General features: G+C 41.5%; 1 protein-coding gene across 1 annotated transcript in view; it reads right to left on the bottom strand.

Moving 5' to 3' along the window:
* Nucleotides 1–23,041, bottom strand: part of LOC121276042 (ATP-dependent translocase ABCB1-like) — a 102,893-nt gene that overhangs the window by 18,271 nt on the left and 61,581 nt on the right. The window contains 8 exon segments of the mRNA XM_041183988.1: nucleotides 3,463–3,625; nucleotides 5,392–5,468; nucleotides 6,148–6,351; nucleotides 10,484–10,567; nucleotides 13,483–13,560; nucleotides 13,739–13,844; nucleotides 14,400–14,545; nucleotides 19,829–19,892. Of these exon segments, the coding sequence (XP_041039922.1) occupies nucleotides 3,463–3,625; nucleotides 5,392–5,468; nucleotides 6,148–6,351; nucleotides 10,484–10,567; nucleotides 13,483–13,560; nucleotides 13,739–13,844; nucleotides 14,400–14,545; nucleotides 19,829–19,892 (922 nt within the window).

Below are 23,041 nucleotides of genomic sequence, written 5' to 3'. Positions count from 1 at the left end.
AATATTCAGTTTAGTGATAAAAATACAAAATAAGAATCAATTTAGCATACTTCTAAAGACTTGGAATTCAAAAATTTAAAAAATCTGTTGGGAAATTAAGCCTCTCAAAGGATTATTATGTGTCTGACTCTCCCGTGCATTGGAAGCTTAGATTAAAACACAGGTCTGCTATTTGCACATTCCTAATATAAAGTGCAGTGATGATCTGATGAATTGTGCAGTAGTAAGAGTTGTCATTAATGGTATTTAAAATGGTCCAATGTATTAGTATCCTGACATGTACTGTAAAGGCTTATCTTTCTCATTTCTGACTGTAAGTTGTCTATCTTAGTTAGACAGGGCATTGAGCAGCTGGAAAGTACATCTCAGAAGACAAGAAAAGAGTAAATGTGAGAGACCAGATGCCATGTTAATCCCTTTCTTGCATCCCTTACTGGTCACTGTATGTGCAGCAATGTAGATGCAGACAATACTATGAGCTTCCTGCAACTCCTGTAGCCTATTATAAACAATGCAACATTATTTAGCTACAGAGACACGGTAGTAATGACAGCGTTTCATTGTTATATCTGTAGGACATTCAAGATGTAGATTTGTTGTGTTGTTACCAATTGAAAAGAATATTCGTGTGCAGGTGTAAAGGCCAACAAGTAGATTTCTGTATATTCTGATTTACAATAAGTAATGAAATTAAACGGATGGTTTCCATGCACAGGGCCACACCCATCAAGAGTACACGTTAGGAGTTGCAACCCATGATTTTCTATTTTTAATTTTAATGGACAGGAAATATTAGGGAATGTGGTTTTAATTTCCTATTATACACTCTATGTTCTATAACAGGATGTGCATTTGGAAAGTCAACTCTTATATATCGGCATGAATGAAAAGCAATACCAAATCACTAACAGTGGAAAACAGATTGCCTATGTGCTGTATGTGTACTGACATCATAAACCTTTTCTTTACAAAGATGCTTAGAATTTTATTATTGGTAAATTTTCTATCTGCCCTCGTGACAGATGAGAAACATTGGGGGTAATTTTGACTTTAGGCAATAGTGTAAAATGGATTATACTGTCTCGGCTGCCTGTTAAACAATTCTCCCAATTTTGTTTTTGCAATAAGATTAGTATACTGAACAGGATTCTTACTTGAAACAGATAACTTTATCACAGAGCTCTTGAAGAAGCTACACGCTTGACCCAGGACCATGACTGGAAAGTTCCATCCCTAAGATTATCTGCGCTTAAGGCTGATTCATCAGTACAATCACATGGCCCCTAAGTGCAGTAGGAAAGGTTTTACCAGCAATCACTACACTTCCTCCCCTTTAGTTTTTTTACATTTCTTATTTACAAAGAATATCTTAATATACATATATAAACAGGTCATGCAATTAAAGATTAAGGGCAGAATATTGCCATTGGCATGCGGGAGTGGGCCCAACGTACTGATGTGTAAAATGATGCATAATGATGTCAGGCATGCGTCCCGATGTCATCACATGTCATTTTGATATTTCGATAGGGCCATTTCCAAAATTCGGCATGAAAACTGTATCTCCCCAGTAAACTTTCTAGCTTTGCTATGAATATCATGATTCAATTTCTGACTAATCTGGTTCTTCTCTACCTTCGCTTTTAAGTTTGGAAACACCAAAGTTAACCTTGTACGAAGGTGGAATTTCATCAGTAACTCAGAAGGTGTTGAACCCTTAGTTGCATGAGGAGTCATACAATAATTTAGAAGAAAACGTGAAATTAAAGCTTCTAAAGTACCTTCAGACAACTTCTTCATTCCTGATTTAAAAGTTTGCGCTTCTCTTTCTGCTAAAGGGATGAAATGGTGCTGTTGCGGTTTTAATATGTTTAATTCCATTTAAACTCATGAATCTCTGAAATTCCATACTAGCGAAGGCAGTACCGTTATCCGAAACAATGACTTCCAGTAGGCCATGTATATTGAAACATTGGCGCAAGCTTTTCAATAGTTGCACACGATGTCGGTGATTAAACTTCATATACATCCATCCATTTAGAAAGCACATTGATGATCAATAAAAACATGATAGCTAAAAAATGGGCCTGCATCGTCTATATGTGTCTAACCCAAAGCTGGCCAGGCCACTCCCACAGATGCAGTGGAGCTGAAACAGGCAACTTCTCTTGTTGCTGACACTGGCGACAATGCTTGAGCACTCTTTCAATGTCACTGTCTATGCCTGGCCACCAGACATAGCTTCATGCAAGCATCTTCATCTTCGAAATGTCTGGATGTGCACTGTGAAGCTCCGTCAAGAAAAGCTCTCTTCCTTCCAAAGGGACGACAACTCTTGATCCCCACAACAAGGTTCCATCTTGACAACTTAACTCAGTTTTACAAGCATGGGATGGTCTTATCTCTTTAGGCACTGGTGAGTTCGACCATCCTTGCAATACCTGGTCTGGGACTTTTGACAAAATTGGATTTCGGTTTGTCAAATTCTTTATTTGCTTCACACAGACTGGTGAGGAGTCCAAGAATTTCAACACTGGAGCACTGGAGCATGTACAATGCTATCTGATAACGGAAGATGACTGAATACGTCTGCATTTGCAATATGTACATCAGGATGGTGCATAAAGTTGTACTTATATGCCAATAAAATCAAAGCCCAATGTTGAATTCCAGCTGAGGTTATCAGTGGAATGGCTTTATTTTATCACTAAACTATCATGGTCTGATACTATGGTGAAATGTCGAACACGCAGATACTGATGGAATTTCTTCACTTCAAATATCACTGATAAACGTTCCTTTTCAAGTTGTGAATAACCCTTCTCAGCTGCAGAGAGGGTTCTGGAGACATAGCCAATTGGCCTTTCGGAACCATCTTCCATCCTGTGTGACAACACAGCTCCCACACCGTAAGAAGACACATCACAGGTTAATATTATTTCTTTTGATGGGTCATAATGTACTAGTAAACATGATGAGTGTGATAGATTCTTGACTTTTACGAAGGCTTCTTCTTGTTGTGAATTCCATGACCAACAATGGCTCTTTATCAATAGTAAATGTAAAGGTGCTGTAATAATTTATAATACGCAAAAAAGACTTGAGTTCAGTGACACTGGGAGGAGAGGGCGACCCTTTGAGTGTCCTCACTTTCTCCTCTACTGGATGCAATGCCTGGGCGTCCACTCGGTGGCCCAAATAAGTGACTTCAGTTGCTTGGAAAATACTTTCTTTCTTCAATCATACACCAGCTTCCAAAAATCTTCTTAAAACCTCTTCTAGGTTGGCCAAATATTCAGCTTCAGATGATCCTGTGATCAGGACATCATCCAGGTATACTACTACTAGGGGAAGTCCTTGCAGTAGGCTTTCCATGGTACTTTGGAAGATTGCACAGGCAGATGATACACCAAAGGCTAGGTGTGTATATTGGAACAGGTCCTTGTGCATGTTGATGTTTACATATCTCCTAGATGTGCTGTCCAGCTTTAGCTGTTGGTATGCATGGCTCATGTCCGGTTTGGTGTAAGACTTTCTTCCAGCTAGCTTAGCGTTCAAATCTTCAATCCTTGGGATAGGATATTTATCTAGCTTACCAGCCTTGTTCACAATTAATTTGTAGTCTCTGCAAATGCAAATATTTTGATCTGGTTTCATCACAGGGACTATAGGTGGTGATCATTCCGAACATTGGATTGGTTGGATTATGCCTAGCTTCTCTAAGTGGCACAATTTTGCATCCACCTTCTCCTTTAGGGAAAAGGCACAGGTCTGGCCTTAAAGCATCAGGGTGTCGCCTCCAAATCTACATATATTTTTGTATGTAAGCCTTTTATCTTTCCCAATTCATCACAAAATACACTGTTGTACTTTCTTAACAGCTCAGGAATTCCTTCTGTTCTCACATTTCTGACCATTTGACCTTAATATTTTGTGACCAATCACAGCCCAGCAGACTAGGGGCAGGATTTTCGGATTGTCGGGCAGGAGCAGTGGGCGGGCCTGGCAGCACGATCATTCCCTGACTGTGATTTCATGCTGGCTGGCCAACTAACGGCCAGCCAGTGTGAAACACACACTGATAAGATCAGCGCTGCTGAGGTCGGGTTGGGAGGAGGGCGAGTGCTGAAGTCAGCACAGGCATGGGAGAGCACGCAATGAAAGCTCCCTGAAGGCAGAGAGCTGCTTCAGGGAGCTGAAGAATTTTAAAAACAAAAATAAAGATTATGAAATGAAGAAAAAAATTGTCCCTATATAAGAGCCACTCACCTGAACATATAGATAATAAAAATTTTGTCAAAACATTTTTATTTTTTTAGTTAATCTCAGAAACCTCCCTGCCCGTGGATGAGGTTTCCTCAAAAATCCAAAGGCCACCTGTCCGACTCGCACACCCACCCAACCATAAGGTTGGATGGGCAACAGAAAATCACTCTCAATTAATACATTAATGGCCTTAATAGGCCTCTTAATTGTTGGCAGAAAGCTGCTGACTCTCGCATGCCTGCCAATTGAAATATCGCGCGAGTGTGTGACGACGTCAGGGCGGTCACCCAACATCATTGCGCATTATTTTACATCTAATCGGGTCAGGCATGTGCCCACCCACGGGACATAACATTCTGCCCTTGGTCCTTTACCTGTTACAATGATAACTGGTAGCTGGGCTGTCTGTTGCCTATAGGACACAGGTACTGTAGCGATGCCTTTCACTTGTATTGCCTCTCCTGTGTATGCCTTCAGCTGAGCCATGGTTTGCTCTAGATTCAGTGGCTGAGTACCTTCATTTAGGTATTTAAATGCGTGTTCTCCCACCATTGTGGTTGAGGCTCTCGTGTCTACCTCCAAGACGAGAGGCTTCCCATTCATTTGAAGGGTGATAGTTATTGACTCAGTTTTTACTCTTTTGACATTGGATGGGGAAAAGATATCAGTATCAGCAGCTTCTGGTTCTGTTGTACTGTGCAGTTCAATCCCCTTGTTCTGCTGTCTGATTGGCTGTCTCGATTTTGCCCTACATTGCTTTATTACGTGCCCTTTTTGTGGCAGAAATGGCATTCTGCCTCTTTAAATGTGTAGGTTTCCGGTACATGGTTACCCCCCACATCGGTAATAGATTAATTTCTGAATCGCTGCTGAGATGCTTCCATTACGCCCTTCCAATTTTCAAGCAGCAGTGACTGTTTCCCTCTTCACTGCTGTCTCTCTGGTTTTCGCGCCACGCCTGGCTTGCCCCAACTGAAGAACGGCGCCATGTTGCACACCCTGTAAAGCCTGTGAGACCCTCTCAGCACTCTCCTTTGCTCGCGCTATTTCCATGATGCGCTTCAAATACTAACTTCTACAAGTAAACAGCGCTGAATGGCATTGTCATGTACGCCACAAACCAACTGATCCTCCAACGTGTCATTGAGTGTATCTCCGAAGTGTGTATCTCCAAAGTCGCAGTACTCAGTCAACTGTTTCAACTTCACAAAATGAGTTCACGAGATCTACCAGTTCATTAAAAGAGATAGAATTGTGTGCATTTGGACCGTCAGACTGCAGGTGAGGTTATTTGTCTTGCTACCACAGACATTTAAAACAATTGCATTCTGCTTCTTCTCCGCTGTTATTTCATTCAGCACCAAATAAAATCCTAGGCACTCTATGTACTGGCTCCAGTCTTCCTTGGATAACTCATAAGGGTTGATTCTGCCAAAAAGTGGCATGACTGGTAAGTATACTTTTCTTCTTTTCCTTAAAAATTGATGTACTCATATTCACAAGGCGAGGTGCAGCATCGGAGCAATTTATGCTGGTCGCCAATTGTAACAAACTTGATGTACTGGGCAGGTTTCTTACTTGAAACAGATAACTTTATTACAGAGCTCTTGTAGAAGCTACATGCTCGAACCAAGACCATGGCTAGAAAGCTCTGCCCTTAAGATTACCCGCGCTTAGGACTGATTTATCAGTACAATCACATGACCCCTTAAAGACAGTAGGAAAGATTTTACCTACAATCACTACAGTTTCCATTGACTGAGCCAATATTACACATTTTACGTTACTGTCTGAAGTTGTTGCCTGCAATCAGAAAAGTTACCTCATGGGGCATTGAGGAAATCAAGTAAGAAAATCTAGTTAACACTAGTAAGTTCTCACCTTTCCAGATGCTTCGAGAGATTTATTGTCCTTAAATGCATACCCTAATATTGATTTCATAGCAATAACTTTGGCGCCAATAAGAAATGGGATACAGATCAGGACAACAAAAGTTAACTGCCAGCCAAAAATGAATGAGAGGACAATAGTAGCTCCCAAGGTGCAAACATTCATTGCCATCAAACCTAGTCGTGTTCAAGTGGCCTGGAGGGGAAAAAACAATCATTGATTAAACACAACATTTAAGAGATAACTTCTGTCTTTTAAATCGAGCAGCAAATAAGCTGTTGAACTAATTCACAGAAAAAATAAATAATCAAATATGCATGTTGCTTCTTGGGCTCATTAAAAAGCAAGGGTTTTGAGTGCAATACAGCTGGTTGGCTAAGTTGGCTGATGTGGACCAGATTGGTGCCAATAGCATGCCATTCGATCTCTGTTCCAGATGGGGATGATTTGGGAGCTGTCTCCTTGCCCTATCAGGGGCAGAGGTCGTGGTACTGTGGTCAGAACTGATTTTGGGCAGAGAACTGAAGAAGAAGAATATAGAAGTTGTTGTTTGGCACAGCTTGGGAGTTAATATTACATGAAAGAGTTAACATTACATTCCTGTTCACCCAGTGGGGAAATACATTTGTAAAGAATGCAGGTAAGGGACAGGGCTACAAAACTCTAGTCCCAGTAACCAAACCTGCATTTTTTTAACGGAATCTCCCCACTGAGGCAAAAGGATCACTGAATTTATCTTATGTTTGTGCTCAACAGAACTTTGTCAATGGAAAAACTCAGCAGGTCTGGCAGCATCGGCGGAGAAGAAAAGAGTTGACGTTTCGAGTCCTCATGACCCTTCGACAGAACTTGAGTTCGAGTCCAAAAAAGAGTTGAAATATAAGCTTATATTTCAACTCTTTCTTGGACTCGAACTCAAGTTCTGTCGAAGGGTCATGAGGACTCGAAACGTCAACTCTTTTCTTCTCTGCCGATGCTGCCAGACCTGCTGAGTTTTTCCAGGTAATTCTGTTTTTGTTTTGGATTTCCAGCATCCGCAGTTTTTTTGTTTTTATATTTAGAACTTTGTCAATAATTGGCTGGATTTTCATTTGAATAGTGGGTTGATATCGGGGCTGGACTTCAGGCTGTTAACTGATGTAAGTCTCCTGAAGTATCTGTCAATGGTAGGGATAGGTTCACAGGGAAGAATCCAATGCCCATTGGTTTACCATCAGCGAGCTGAAATGACCTGTTGGTTTGTATTGTGTTTAAACCACAGCAGTGGATTAAGTGGAAGCTTATTTTTGCAGGGAGCAGCAGAACAGTGCAAAATGAATCAGGAAGAGGCAGCCTCTGGCACGGGTGGGGCTGAGGGGGTGGAATCAACCACAGAATGGGTTTCCAGATTTGTTTACAGCTCAGTTAATAGTCCATTTGTAGAAATAAAGTGAAGAGAGGAACTCCTGGTGACAGTGAATAAGATGTTCCTTCGGAAGGTATTTCAAACATTATGCAGGGAAATAGCAGGGGCAGTGGGTTGAAATTCCAACACCTCCTGAACTACCACACAGTGCAGGATAAAATTCATTGGTCACCCAAGCTAAGTGAAGTATGTTCTACATGCACATCCTGTAAGAGTGATAAAGATAAGATCTTCAGGGGATTTGCATTGCAGTGTAGAATTATGTTGATTCCCCAGGGGTAGGCAGCGCAGCAAGCCACTACCTGCATTGCCTGCGGGGCATTTCTCATTGATATCATTGAAGAGCATTGAATGCTTGGCACAGGTAGAGGCGCACAGTGCTGTCTGCCCCAGGGGAATTGGTAATTCTGTCTAGTGCCACTTGAAGCCACGCTATGTGAACAAGTTTCTCTCTCTCTTCGCTCTCTTGTCATTACCTGAGTGGCAGGAAAGTGACCTAATCAATAAACAATAATGCATCATGTTAATTCCAAACCTGTGTGAGAATTTATAAGGCCTGTAACAATGTATATACCTGGGTGAAAAGAAGTGTAATTCTGTTTTCACCAGAGTCATCACGGTGTTCACTTCACACAAAGGAAAACATCTTGCACACATTCAGGGACAAAAAAGAGGATTTGGAGAAAGAAGAGGATCATCCACTTTCTACAGTTTGAATGTGAAGAAAGCTTTGCAACTCATGGTGGTTGGTGGTGCGGTGGTGAGAGGACAGCAGGCAGGATGGAGGGCACACTGGCTTCTGAGGGGGATGAAGAAATAGAAAATAAAGTGGTAACAGCAGTTTGGTAACATCAGGGCAATTGGAGAACATCACTTCAACATCATGTGGAGCGTTAAAGTATTTAACTTGTTAGCGAATCAGCTACTATCTCATCAAAAATGTATATGTTTTTCCACAGAGATAAAGATGTTTCTGAGTTTTTCTCATCATAGGGGGTGTGTTGGATGAAGAGGAAAACATGCCAGTACAGCAGCTTGGTGCTTGAAACAGCGCAACTCCTGCCCCATCTACACCAACTCTGTCATGACCTCTAACATGTTTCAGCACCAGACCAGAGACACTCACTCATGAGGAAATATTTTGTGAGTTAAAGAATTATTAAAGGTTGAAATACTGAGCACTAGTGAACTTGAGGACCTGCGAGTGAAAGGGGATAGGAATGTTGTTCTTCCACAAAGGTGAAGAATTGACCAGCCTCAGGTGATAAACCTAGGGACTCAGGTTGCAGGGGCCAGTCTTCAAAAGAACAATGATTTGGGAGAAACAGAAAATGCTGGAAAAACTCAGCAGGTCTGACATCATCTGTGGAGGGAGAAAAACAAAGTTAATGTTTTGAGTCCGTATGACCCGTCTTCAGAGCTGAAGAGAAGTGGAAATGTGATAAAATTTATACTGTTTAAGGGGGTGGGGCAGGTGGAGCTGGATAGAAGGCCAGCGATAGGTGGGGACAAAGGAGGGATTGAAAAAGATTTCATGAACTAAAGGACAAAAGGATTGTTAATGGTAGTGGTTAGTGCAAAAAAAGGTGCTAATAGTGGTATAAAGGTAAGAAAGCAGAATGTGATAATAGCAGAACAAGGGTAACATTGTATGAAAGAACAACATGGAACAAGTGACAGATGGCCCTTTAGGGGATGGGGTGGGGGAGGGGGCAGTGGTGAGGAAAAAAAGGATAAAAAATGGGATAAAAAAGGGGATAAAACTATGGATAAATGAATAAAAATAAAAATAAAATAAGTGGATAAAAAGTAAAAATGAATGTAGAAGAAAGGGGATTAATTGATTTGGGAGTTTTGATCTCATGTGCAGGTACTGGTAGCAGGATCAATACAATGTGGTTGGGATGATGGAGACATTGGTACTAGTGTTTTCATAATCTCAGGACATACCAAAACATTCTTACTGCCAATGAAATACTCCTGAAGTGTAGTCACTATTGTAATACAGGAAGTAGAGCAGCCAAATTGCGCACTGCAAACTCCCACAAATAACAATTTGATAATGATTTGATAATCTGCTTTTAGGCTTTTAGAGAAGGACAAATATTGGCCAGGAGAAGTGGCAGAATTTATTACATGTATCTGCAAGATGTTGCAGGAAGTCTGACATATCTTACAGAACATTCTGAAAAGCGGATCAATCAAGGAGATGCTTCAAGGTTCCAGGAGGAGACATTAAAGCTGTAAGTGGTGACTGCTATTTTAATAGATACTTTGAGGGTCACCCTGAATTTAATATTGTTACAGGATTTCTTAGACTTGGTTGGGACTATCTGAATTATTCTCACACCTGCAAGTAGCACCTTGGGGTATGTGGCTATCACTGGTGCTACAAGATGTCTTAATAAATGTTGCATTGCAACAGCAACCATGAGTTTATTTGTGAGTGGAAATGGTGACTGGCAGGTTTTCTCAAGAAGAATTCTAATGAATATTTTTGCTTGGAGGATTGTGGCACAAAAGCCTATTTGGTCCTACAAAACTGTCCATCAAAGAGCAGTTTCGAAATCTAACCCATTATGCTTACATTTACAATTACTCCAAAGGAACTGCTTTAAAAGATTAAGGTATAGGATGTCCCTCTAGGGGTCACAACTGATTCCTTGCTGTAACTTTGACAGAGACCCCAGAGAAATGCTATAAACATCTCTTGCTGTCAGTTCTTTGGAGTGCCACTGATATTACAGAGAAGTTATAATCTTTTCTTTTCTTTTACAATGAAAAATGCATTAGATTATGGAAATTTACTGTTAAAGAATATGTACTGCTCTCTTCAGCATCTTGTACAGTAACATGGCACCACAGGTTGTAACTGGACGCATTGCTTCCATGAACGAAATAGGAATGTTACAGTGCACTTACCCCTTTAACCTGTGTTGCATCTGTAGCCAGACCAGTTATTAATACACCAACAGCATTCTTGTGATCATCAAACCAACCGATCTCCTAGTGTCAAAATAAATATACTGGCAATCAGATTCAAACCACTAAACAATATGACATAATAAAACGTTGTGGTATTAGGGACCCTGCTATTCCAGTCTGGGACCAGGGTAGAGAACAAGCTGATTGTTTGCGTACAGTTAGAATTTGGGGTTCCACTGTAATTCCAGTTTCTAACCTCCATTCATTTTTTAGCGGGCAGATCTTCTGTACGTACCCTATGCCAAGGGAACATGCCTGAAGCGAGTTGGCAAGCTATCCCAGGAATTCTGTCTATTCCAACTTAGAAGCCCTCAGGGGAACTGCTTCCAACTCAGAAAGTCATAAGCCATTACATGGGAAAGGTAATCGAGTCCATTGACGATTAATCACCTTTCCCAATAGTCTTGCTTGCTCCAATGGGACAAGATGATTTTTTTTAAAAAGACCCGTTTTTTGGGGGGCTCTTTTAGGGAGTTTGCTTTTAGGGCATGGCTTGTCTCCGACTTTTTGTCCTGCAGTTCAGGGTAAGCATTGTTTAAAGCATCTTTAATAGTTAGTACACATGTGGGTCTGCCTGAGGTTCAGGGTTGTTTATTCTTTCTGTAAATCGATCCTGTGCCTTATGTGTTAATCGTATCAAGTGAGGTTAAGTACATACAGGTGGAGGCCATTGATTATATGTACTGAAGTAACCTTCCAAAAAGACATTTACTGACACAGGGTTAGAGTGAAGTCAGGAAAGATGTTTCACTCTGTGAATAAATTTATTCAAAGTAATGACTGGCTCTGGTTTCCTCTTTCTTTGGCTGTCAGGAGTATAACATTATGTGCCGATGCTTAATATCCACTTATGTGGAAGAGTAACCCAGGTGTATAGCAATGTGTGCTCCTTGACATATAAAATGGCCATTCTATTTATTACACATGCCCTCATCTGTGCTTCACAAAACAACAGTAAGTTCAGTAGGTCGAAGCCAGAAAGAAACATCAAAGTGTTTAATTTCTCAGACAGCAAGTGAACATACAGAGCAACAGTTGAGATTAGGCACACTCCATTGAATCAGTACAACTTGGTTAACTTTCAGAGTCTGAGTAAAATCCTACCCTTGGGGCTTTCTGTTTATAAACCTGTTTTCTTCATCCTCACTTTCAACGACCAATACAAGGAGCTGTGGATTTCTTTGTCATTAAGATCGAGACCAGCCAATTCAGCTGCCTCTGGCACTTCCTTCCCTTCCTCTAGCCCATCAGTCAAAACTTCCTCTAAGATTCCCCTGCTCTAGACCTGAATTTGCATCTTTCTCTAGTTTCTCTCTTATTTCTCCTCATGCCCTCTCTGAGCTCATCTTTTCCATGAGACCCACCTCCTGCTCCCTCGACTTTACTGCTGACCTAAACTGCTGATCACCCAACTCCAAATGCTGGCCCCTGTGTTAGCTGATGTCACTAAGGGTTCTCTCTCCCAATCTGCCATCATCACTCCCTCCTCAAAAAATCAAACCTTGACCCCTCTATCCTTGTAAACTGCCACTCCATCTCAAAATTACTTTTCTACTTGCACATGCTGCCACCTCACAAACGTCTGTCATCTTTCCTGGAACCCCATGTTTGAATGTCTCCAATCAGGTTTCTGCCCCGCTGCAGTACGGAAAATGACATTCTATGTGACTGTGACCATGGTACACTATCCCTCATCACCCTTCTCAAGCAGCCTTTAACATGGTTGACCACACGATCCTTCTCCATCACCTCTCCACTGTCATCCAGCTGTGTGTGACTGCACTCATCTGGTCCCATTCTTATCTATGCAGTGATAGTCAGAGAATCTCCTGTAATAGCTGGTCTTCCCACTCCTGCACCATTAACTCTGATATTCCCTAGGATCTATCCTTGGCTCCCTCCTGTTTCTCATCCACATTCTGCCCCTTGGCGATCTCATCCACAAACACAATATCAGGTTTCCCATGTGTGCTGACAACATCCAGCTATACTCCATCATTACTTCTTTTAACCCTTCACCATCTCCAAATTGTCAGACTGCATTATAGACACCCATTGTTGGGTGTGCAGAAATTTCCTCCAACTAAATATTGGGAAGACCAAAAGTCCAAGCAACAAAATCTATTCCCTAACTACTGACTTCACCCGTCTCCCTGCCGACTGTCTGTGACTGAACCAGATTGTTTTTAACCTTTGTATTACACCAGGCCCTTAGTTGAGCTTCCAACAACATATTTGTGCAATCGCTAACACTGCCTACTCCCATCTCTGTAATGTCACCTGACTCCAACTATGCATCAGTTGATCTGCTACTGAAACCCTCTCCATGCCTTTGTTACCTCCAGGCTATTCCAACACAATTCTGACCAGTCTCCCATGTTTTAGCCTTCATTAATTTGAGGTCTTCTAAAACTCTGCTGCCTATTTCCTAACTCACACAAAGTCTTGTTCATCCTTCAACCCCATGCTTGGTGACCTGCACTGGCTCCCAGTTGAGGAACACCTCCTGGTTTTCAAATCCATCCATGTCCTCATGTCTCCGTATCTCTGTTACCTCCTCCAGCCCTACAATACTCCAAGATATCTGTGCTCTACAAATTCTGGCTTCTTGCTCATTCCCAATTTTAATCTCTCCACCAATGGTGGCTCAGCCTTTGGCTGCATCGTCCCCAAGTTCCAGAATTCCCTCCCTACATTGGCTCAATTGAGTCCGTTAAAATCAGGAGCCCTCAGCTCCTAGCAGTTCCAGGGCAGATAAATAACCTGGGACGTTTGAATTTTCCTCCCGCCAGTTTCAGATAAGGATAAAATCTGTTTTCCGCCCTCTGACTGAGATGGTCATAGAAGTGTAATTCACAGAATTGCACTTCTCATTGCACAAGGCACTTCAGTCCTGACAGCTGATATTCTCACAGCAACTTAGAAAAGTGACCCACTTGACACAGTGTGGCTTTAAAAGATAATCCACGTAACCTCATAGTAAGGGTTTCCCCAGACTTTCCGAACATGCATCCCTTGAGGATTTGAAAAGAAAAACTGATTATTAAATTAATGTATCAGATTAACATGAGTGTTTTTTGATCATGATTCCCTAAAAAGTTAACCTAGCATTCAAAGTAAAAGTTCAATCTGTTAATGTTTTTATAATTTTATTTTGGTGGGTAGGGGATTCAGCTCTTCCTAACCACTTACCTGTAGACTGTAACTCACAAAGTAAACAGCACCTAGAGCCAGGAAAGTCAATCAAAGATTAGCAGTCCTCTTTTGTTTTAATTCAGGGTCTATGGTCGCAAAAACCGATCTGAAATGAAAAAGAAAGACGTACATCTATAAAAAAACTTTCATGACATCAGGACATCCCAAAGCACTTTGCAGCTAGTTAAATATTTTTCTGTAGCATGGTCACTGTTATAAATCAGGCAGTCGATTTTCACACAGATAGATCCCAGAGACGGCAATCTGATAACAACCAAAACATTTTTTTTTTGGTTTTGGTAGTGGGGTCAACATTTGGCAGGGAGAACACCTCTGTTCTCCATTAAAATAATACAATGGAATAATTTACATCCACCTGAGCAGATAGGCAGTGCCTCAGTTTAAAGTCTCATTTCACAGAAGGCACCTTCAACTGTGCAGCACCGAAGAGTCAGCTCAGATGTAAGTTCATGTCTCTGGAGTGGGATTTAAACCCGCAGCCTTCAGACTCAGAGGCAAGAGTGCCACCATTGGGCCAAGGCTGACACTTAAACAGAATGAGTAATTGTCATTTCCCAATGTAAATTGTAACAATATATAGATTAGACTTATGATTTTAAATTTCTGTATTTAACCAATGAGATAAAAATAACTCACTCCAATAATCCTGGAAAAGACCATAGCAAATACTGGTATGACAGCACCAGCTACAATGGCAGCGACTGTTCCTATGACAATGTACGGCCACTCTGGCTTGTTCAAAGCAAGAAGCTGCAAAAATGAAACTTCTGGAAAGCGTTCCTTCTTTAAAATTTGAAAAGAGAAACAAATTATTAAACCCAACTCCAGTCAAGCATCCTATCTATTTCACGCTAAAGCCCAAAATAAGGTTATCTAGTCTAAACCCTGCTGATCCATAAAATGTCCATCATTTGATGAAGCATGTACTGTACTACAGAACATGGCTGGCCTGAATCCTTAGACAAATAACATGTTTTAAGCCACAAATCAGCTTTTCTGTCACTGGGCAGTGTAGATGCCTGTTTTGGGGAATAAATTGTAATCATGGCACTTTAGGAAAGCACAATAATGTTTAAAATTGTTGGCCACATCCTGCTGAAGTAAGGGCATCAGAATAGGCAGCACTGACATTAGATTTTGACCCTGTAGAAGTAGGCAGGGCAAAGATGAAGTCAACTGATTCACATGGCAACAGTGAGTAGCCTTGCCATGTTTGTGCATCTTGGACTATGCCTGCAGGAAACAGGATATGTGTCCCAGGCTTGTGGGCTGATGGTTGGGTCACTCCATGTACTAGAGGTTTTTCCCTCACCACTGTTTAAGATGGCCTATCTAACCAAACTTATAAATTGTCAGGGCATTGATGTTAAGACTCTTGTTGAGGCCCCAATGCATCCCTTGATATTGTCAGGCAGCTATAAGCCAAGGATCAAAAATTCCTAACTTGGGAATTCCTTCCCCTTAGCTTTGCTTTCTCTTCTGTCTCTGGGCAAGGTTTGGGGCAGAAGAAGGTGCCACCTACTCCAAGTTCCTGCTCCAGTTCGAAGAAGCAGTCATTTCGTTAGAAAGCCTCCATTTCTGCCACTTGCCATGCCTCTTGCATGCACTACCATGAAGGATCCACCAACAGCATAGAGGATTTCTGGCTCTTTCAACTTAAACAGATCGATCACCTCATTGTATTAATTTAGATCAAATAAACAAATCAATTGACCAATGTTATAAAGCTGTATATTAAAAGCTACAGAACTGGAAACCTCAAGGAGTTCTCACCTGAACTGAACTGAATATATATACACACATATTTTATATACATTAAGATTATAAATTAATCATAATTAACTTTCTTAAAGAACAGGTTCAATTTTTTGATTATTACATATTCTAACATATGACAATTGCAGAGGTTATGCAGAGAGTACCTAGGAAGGAGTAAGTTTTCAAAAGAACATATGAACCAGGAGCAGGCACATGCCATTCAGCCCCTTGAGCCTGCTCCGTCATTTAATAAGACCATGGCTGATCTGATAGTAAACTGAAATCTACATCCCACCTACCCCCGATAAACTACTAAGAATCTATCCGCCTCTGCCTTAAAAATATTCAAAGAAGCTGCTTCCACCACCTTTTCAGGAAGAGAGTTCCAAAGATTCATGACCCTTTAAGTGAAAAAATTTCACCTTATTTCCGATTTAAATGGACGACCCTTATTTCTAAACCGTAATACCTGGGGGAGAACTTTCCCCCATCGGGGGGGTTGTGCGGGGGCAGGCGGGGGTGAGTGCAGGCCCCATCAGCACCCCCGATTGGGTCTGTGCCGCCATTTTATGTGGGCGGGCCAATTAAGGCCCACCGAGCGTAACGTGCTCCCGGAAGCACTGAATGCTCTCTGTGCGGGCAGGGGGATGGGGTTCCCTGAGTTGGGGTCTGTGCTCTTTCGTGCACCTCGGGGAGATTAGTTTAAGTTCCCAAAATTTTAATAAAGAAAAGAAAAAATTTTAAGTAATGTCCCCTCATGTGACAGTGTCACATAAGTTGGTACACGTCAATGAACATTAATGAAAACATTTATTTAATTTCTAAACTCTTCATGAAACCTCATCCTGCCCATGGATGAGGTTCCATGAAAAATGCGAAGGCTGCCTGGGCTCTTCACCTGCCTGCCAACCTTAAGGTTGGATGGGCAGCTCAATTTATTAGTTTGATTGATAGTTAAATGGCCTTAATAGGCCTTTGACAGTTCAGCGGGAGTGCAGCTGGCTTGGCTGCATGCCTGCCGAACTGAAAATCTAAATGACGCATGGTGATGTTGGGACATCCGTCTGGTAAATCTTCTCTGAACTGCTTCCAACGTATTTACATCCTTCTTTAAATAAGGTGACTAATACTGTACATAGTACTCCAAACATGGTCTCACTAATACCCTGTACAACTGAAGCATAATATCCCTACTGTTGTATTCAATTCCCCTCGCAATAAATGATAACATTCTATTAGCTTTCCTAATTACTTGCTGTACTTGCATTCTAATCTTTTGTGATTCATGCACCCAGATCCCTCTGTACCTCAGAGCTTGGCTATCTCTCAGTATTTAGATAATATGCTTCTTTTTTATTCTTCCTTCCAAAATGGACAATTTCACATTTTCCCCTACTGGAAATCTAAGTACAGTACATCCACCGGTTCCCCTTTATGCACAGCACATGTTACTTCCTCAAAGATTGGGGAATTGGTTAAGTATGATTTCCCTTTCACAAAACCATGTTGGCTCTGCCTGATGACCTTGAGCTTATCTAAGTGCCCTGCTATAGCTTCTTTAAAATAGCTTCTAACATTTTCCCTATGCCAGATGTTAAGCTAACTGGCCTGTAGGTTCTCACTTTCTTCCCCCCTATCTTTTTGAACAATTGAGTTATGTTTACTATCTTCCAATCTAATGGGACCTTCCCCAAATCTAGGGAGTTTATGGAAAATTAAAACCAATGCATCAACTATTTCACTAGACACTTCTTTTAAGACCCTTGCAAGAAGTCCATCAGGACCAGTGCTCTTGTCAGCCCACAACAATTTACTCAGTACCACTTCTCTAGTGACTGTAATTTCCCTGACTTTCTTTCCTAATACCATTTCCTGGCTTATTGCTGCTTCTGGGATGTTACTTGTATCCTCTATAGTGAAAACTGATGCAAAATACTGGTTTAATTCAACTGCCATCTCCTTGTCTTCCATTATCAATTCTCCAGACTCACTTTTTATAAGTCCAACACTCACTTTGTTAACTCTTCTCCTTTTAAAATATTTACAAAAACTCTTACTACCTGTTTTTATATTTCTGGCTAGCTTTCTCTCATCCTCTAATTTTTCCTTCCGTATTAGTCTTTTAGTCATTCTTTGCTGTTCCTTATATTCTGTCCAATCTTCTAACCTGCCACCTGTCTTTGCACAATTATATGCTTTTTCTATAGATTTGTTGCTACCTTTAATTTTTCTAGTTAACCACAGATGGTGTGTCTGTCCATTGGACTTTTTCTTACTCAATGGGATGTAACTATTCTGTGAATTCTGAAATATCCCCTTAAATATTAGCTCTGCATATCTATTGGCCTATCCCTTAACCTAATTTACCAATTCACTTTAGCCTGCTCAGCATTCATGCCCTCATAATTGCCCTTATTTAAGTTTAAAAACTTAGTCTCAGACCCACTCCTCTCTCCCTCAAGCTGAACGTAAAATTCAATCATAGTATGGTCACTGCTACCTAGGGGTACTTTCACTATGAGATCATTAATTACTCCCATCTCATTGCACAATACCAGGTGTCCAACTTAGAAATTTAGCCAACTGAATGTTAATTTCCTCGTCCACAAGTGTCACTGTCAAATAAACACACACTTGAAGTGAACCATCCTAGCATCGCAGTGCCAAATTCCTGCCCCTAACAATGAGGAGAAAGATAATGGCTAGAATTTGAAATAAAAATGCTCTCCACAGATGTTGTCAGATCTGCTGAGTTTTTCCAGCATTTTCTGTTTTTGTTTCAGATTTCCTGCATCTGCAGTATTTTGCTTTTATTTTATTGGCCAGAACTTGTTGTGCAGAAACCACTTGGATTTTTTCTGCCCGTTCACTCAAAAATTGCTGAAAGTGTGAGCTGATAATTGCAATATGAGGGCAATGGGGCATTTCGGCCATTCGTAAATGACAGGGCCAGCAGTCTCTCTCCTTAACCAATGAGCTTTAAGGACTGAGACAGAAAGTGTGGAAAGAAGGAGAAGGAAATAGTGTGATTAAAGTTAAATCAGGTAGAAAAAGAGAAATAAAGAGGTGGAAAGAAAAATTGGATTAAGAGAAAGCGAAAAAGAGAAAGAAAATGTTAGGAAATAGAAATATTTCAATTAAGTTTAGACTAGAAAGTGGGGCGGGGGTTGGGGGGGGGAGGGAAGGGTAAAACTCCAAGAAGTATGACTAATGAGAAACAAAGCAGCAGGTTAGCATGTCAGGGGGTGGATTAAACTTCATGGAAAATTATGAAAAAACTGAAAATAAAGGAGAGCCCAGGAGACAGAGTGTTTGAAAAGGGCTAGGAATCTAACTTCAAGCACATCAGATAAAAGGATGACAATGAGGAGGGGTAAGGGAAATACAGGACTGAAGGTGTTGTATCTGAATGCATGCAGAATATGAAATAAGGTAAATGAGCTTGTGGTGCAGATTGAAATTGGCAGGTATGATGTGGTGGGCATCACGGAGACATGGCTGCAAGGGGATCAGGACTGGGAGCTAAATATCCATGGATATACATCCTATCGAAAAGATAGGCAGGTTGGCAGAGGGGGTGGGGTTGCTTTGTTAGTGAGAAATGAAATTAAATCAATAGCAAAAAACGACGTTGGGTCAGATGATGTAGAATCTGTGTGGTTAGAGTTGAGGAACCGCAAAGGTAAAAAAACCATAATGTGAGTTATGTACAGTCCTCCGAATAGTAGTCAGGATGGGGGGCACAAGTTACACCAGGAGATAGAAAAGGCTTGTAAGAAAGGCAAGGTTACAGTGATCATGGGGGATTTCAATATGCAGGTAGACTGGGAAAATCAGGTTGGTAGTGGATCCCAAGAAAAGGAATTTGTGGAATGTCTACGAGATGGCTTTTTGGAGCAGCTTGTGGTGGAGCCCACTAGGGAACAGGCAATTCTAGATTTAGTGATGTGTAGTGAGGCAGATTTGATAAGGGAGCTTAAGGTGAAGGAACACTTAGGAGGAAGTGACCATAACATGATAGAATTTACCCTGCAATTTGAGAGGAAAAAGCTGAAATCAGATGTAACGGTATTACAGTTGAATAAAGGCAGCTACAGTGACATGAGGGATGAACTGGCCAGAATTGACTGGGAGATGAACCTAGCAGGAAAGACAGTTGAACAGCAATGGCAGGAGTTTCTGGGAGTGATTTGGGAGACACAGCAAAAATTCATCCCTAGGAAGGAGAAGCTTAGTAAAGGGAGGATGAGGCAACCATGGCTGACAAGGGAAGTCAGGGACAGCATAAAAGCTAAAGAGAAAGCATACAATGCGGCAAAGAGCAATGGGAAACCAGGGCATTGGGAAGCCCGCAAAGACCAACAGAGGACAACTAAAAAAGAAATAAGGAGGGAGAAGATTAAATATGAGGGTAAACTAGCCAGTAATATAAAAGAAGATTGCAAGAGTTTTTTTAGATATATAAAGGGTAAGAGAGACGCAAAAGTGGACATTGGGCCACTAGAAAATGACGCTGGAGAAGTAGTAGTGGGGGACAATGAAATGGCAGAGGAACTAAATAGGTACTTTGCATCAGTCTTCACGGTGGAAGACACGAGTAACATCCCCAAAGTTCAAGAGAGTCGGGGGGCAGAGGTGAGTATGGTGGCCATTACCATGGAGAAGGTGCTAGGAAAACTGGAAGGTCTGAAGATGGAAAAATCACCTGGACCAGATGGATTACACCCCAGAGTTCTGAAGGAGATAGCTGAAGAGATAGTGGAGGCGTTAGTGGTGATCTTTCAGGAATCACTGGAGTCAGGGAGGGTCCCAGAGGACTGGAAAATCGCTAATGTAACCGCCCTGTTTAAGAAGGGAGTGAGGCAAAATACAGGAAATTACAGGCCAATTAGCCTGACCTCGGTCGTTGGTAAGATTTTAGAGTCCATTATTAAGGATTAGATTTCAGAATACTTGGAAGTGCATGGTAAATTAGGGCAAAGTCAGCATGGTTTCATCAAGGGGAGGTCATGCCTGATAAATCTGTTAGAATTCTTTAAGGAGGTAACGAGTAGGTTAGACAAAGGAGAGCCAATGGATGTTATCTACTTGGACTTCCAGAAGGCCTCTGACAAGGTGCCGCACAGGAGGCTGCTCAGCAAGATAAGAGCCCATGGTGTTAGAGGCAAGGTACTAGCATGGATAGAAGATTGGCTGTCTGGCAGGAGACAGAGAGTGGGGATAAGGGGGTCCTTCTCAGGATGGCGGCCAGTGACTAGTGGAGTTCCACAGGGGTCAGTGTTGGGACCACAGCTTTTCACTTTATACATTAATGATCTAGATGAAGGAACTGAGGGCATTCTGGCTAAGTTTGCAGATGATACAAAGATAGGTGGAGGGACAGGTAGTATTGAGGAGGCGGGGAGGCTGCAGAAGGATTTAGACAGGTTAGGAGAATGGGCAAAGAAGTGGCAGATGGAATACAACATGGGGAAGTGTGAGGTCATGCAATTTGGTTGGAAGAATAGAGGCATAGACTATTTTCTAAATGGGGAGAGAATTCAGAAATCTGGAGTGCAAAGGGAGTTGGGAGCCCTAGTCCAGGATTCTCTTAAGGTTAACTTGCAGGTTGAGTCGGTAGTTAGGAAGGCAAATGCAATGTTGGCATTTATTTCAAGAGGACTAGAATATTAACCCAGGGTTGTGCTGCTGAGGCTTTATAAAGCTCTGGTCAGACCATAATTAGAATATTGTAAGCCATTTTGGGTCCCGTATCTCAGGAAGGATGTGCTGGCCCTGGAGAGGGTCCAGAGGAAGTTCACGAGAATGACCCCAGGAATGTAAGGCTTAACATATGAGGAACGTTTGAGGTCTATACTTGATGGAGTTTAGAAGGATGAGGGGGGATCTGTTTGAAACTTGCAAAATGCTGTAAGGCCTGGATAGAGTGGACATGGGGAAGATGTTTTCAATAGTAGGAGAGACTAGGACCCGAGGGCACAGCCTCAGAGTAAAGGAAAGACCTTTTAGAACAGAATTGAGGAGAAACTTCTTTAGCCAGAGAGTGGTGAATCTATGGAATTCATTGCCACAGAAGGTTGTGGAGGCCAGGTCATTGAGTGTATTTAAGACTGAGATAGATAGGTTCTTGATTGGTAAGGGGATCAAAGGTTTCAGGGAGAAAGCGGGAGAATGGGGTTGAGAAACCTATCAGCCATGATTGAATGGCAGAGCAGCCTTGATGGGCCGAATGGCCTAATTTCTGCTCCTATGTCTTATGGTCTTAAGTTATATTTGTGTTTGGAATAAGGTATATCTTTAAGTTTAAGTTCAATTTATATATTTTTTTGTTTGCTGGTTAAAAGGTGAAATCTGGGATCGAGTATCATTTTTGATTGGAGATAGCAGGTCTAAAGCACTGTTTGTATAGTTGCACTCCTAATAGGTTTTATGGCCCTTGAAATGGAGAGCTGTGTTTTCAAGTGGGGGGGTAGCGTTTTAGGAAAGTTAAAACAAGGTTAGTAAAACTGTGCCGTTGCTTAGCAACTGGAGGCCCCACAGAGATAGAAGGGTAGTTTGAGTTCAGTTGAAAGCAGTTTGAGCTCAGTTGGAAGCAGTTGCAGCCTAGAAGGGACAGATAGCCACACATAGGCCAGTTTTTAACATCTGTCATTGGGAAAATGTTAGAGTCTATTATAAAGGATGTAATAGCAGAGCATTTAGAAATGCATAATCTAATCAAGCATAGTCAGCATGGCTTCATGAAGGCCTGACAAATTTATTAGAATTCTTTGAGGAGGTAACATGCAGGATAGATAAAGGGGAACCAGTAGATGTAATATATTTGAATTTCCAAAAGGCATTCGATAAGGTACCGTACATAAAGCTACTTAATAAGTTAAGAGCCCATAGTTATGGGGGTATTATATTAGCATGGATAGAGGATTGTATAACTAATAGAAGATTAAGAGTTGGAATAAGGGGGGCATTTTCAGCATGGCAACCTGTAAGTAGTGGAGGGCCACAGGGGTCAGTGCTGGGCCACAGCTGTTTACAATATATATTAATGACGTAGATGAGGGAAGTGAACGTACTGTTGCCAAATTTGCGGGTGATACAAAAATAGCTGGGAAGGCAAGTGGTGAGGATGAAACAAGGAGTCAATCTGGCAGATGGAATACAACATTGGAAAGTGTGAGGTTATGCACTTTGGCAGGAAGAATAGAGGAGCTGAATATTATTTAAATGGAGAAAGACTGCAACAGAGAGGGATTTGAGAGTCTTTGTGCATTAAGCCCAAAAAGCTAACATGAAGTTCAACAGGTAATAGGGAAGGCAAATGGAATAAAAGCAAAAAACTGTGGATACTGCACTCCAAAACAAAAATACCTGGAAAAGCTTAGCTGGTCCGGCAGCATCTGCGGAGAGGAACACAGTTAACATTCCGAGTCCAAATGACTCTTCAACAGAAAGGCAAATGGAATGTTGGAGCTTATTTCAAAGAGAATGGAATATAATAAAAGGGACATCTTCCACTAGTTA

This window comes from Carcharodon carcharias, chromosome 3 (assembly GCF_017639515.1).
Source record: "Carcharodon carcharias isolate sCarCar2 chromosome 3, sCarCar2.pri, whole genome shotgun sequence".
Taxonomy (NCBI): domain Eukaryota; kingdom Metazoa; phylum Chordata; class Chondrichthyes; order Lamniformes; family Lamnidae; genus Carcharodon; species Carcharodon carcharias.
This window is presented reverse-complemented; position numbering and strand designations above follow the sequence as displayed.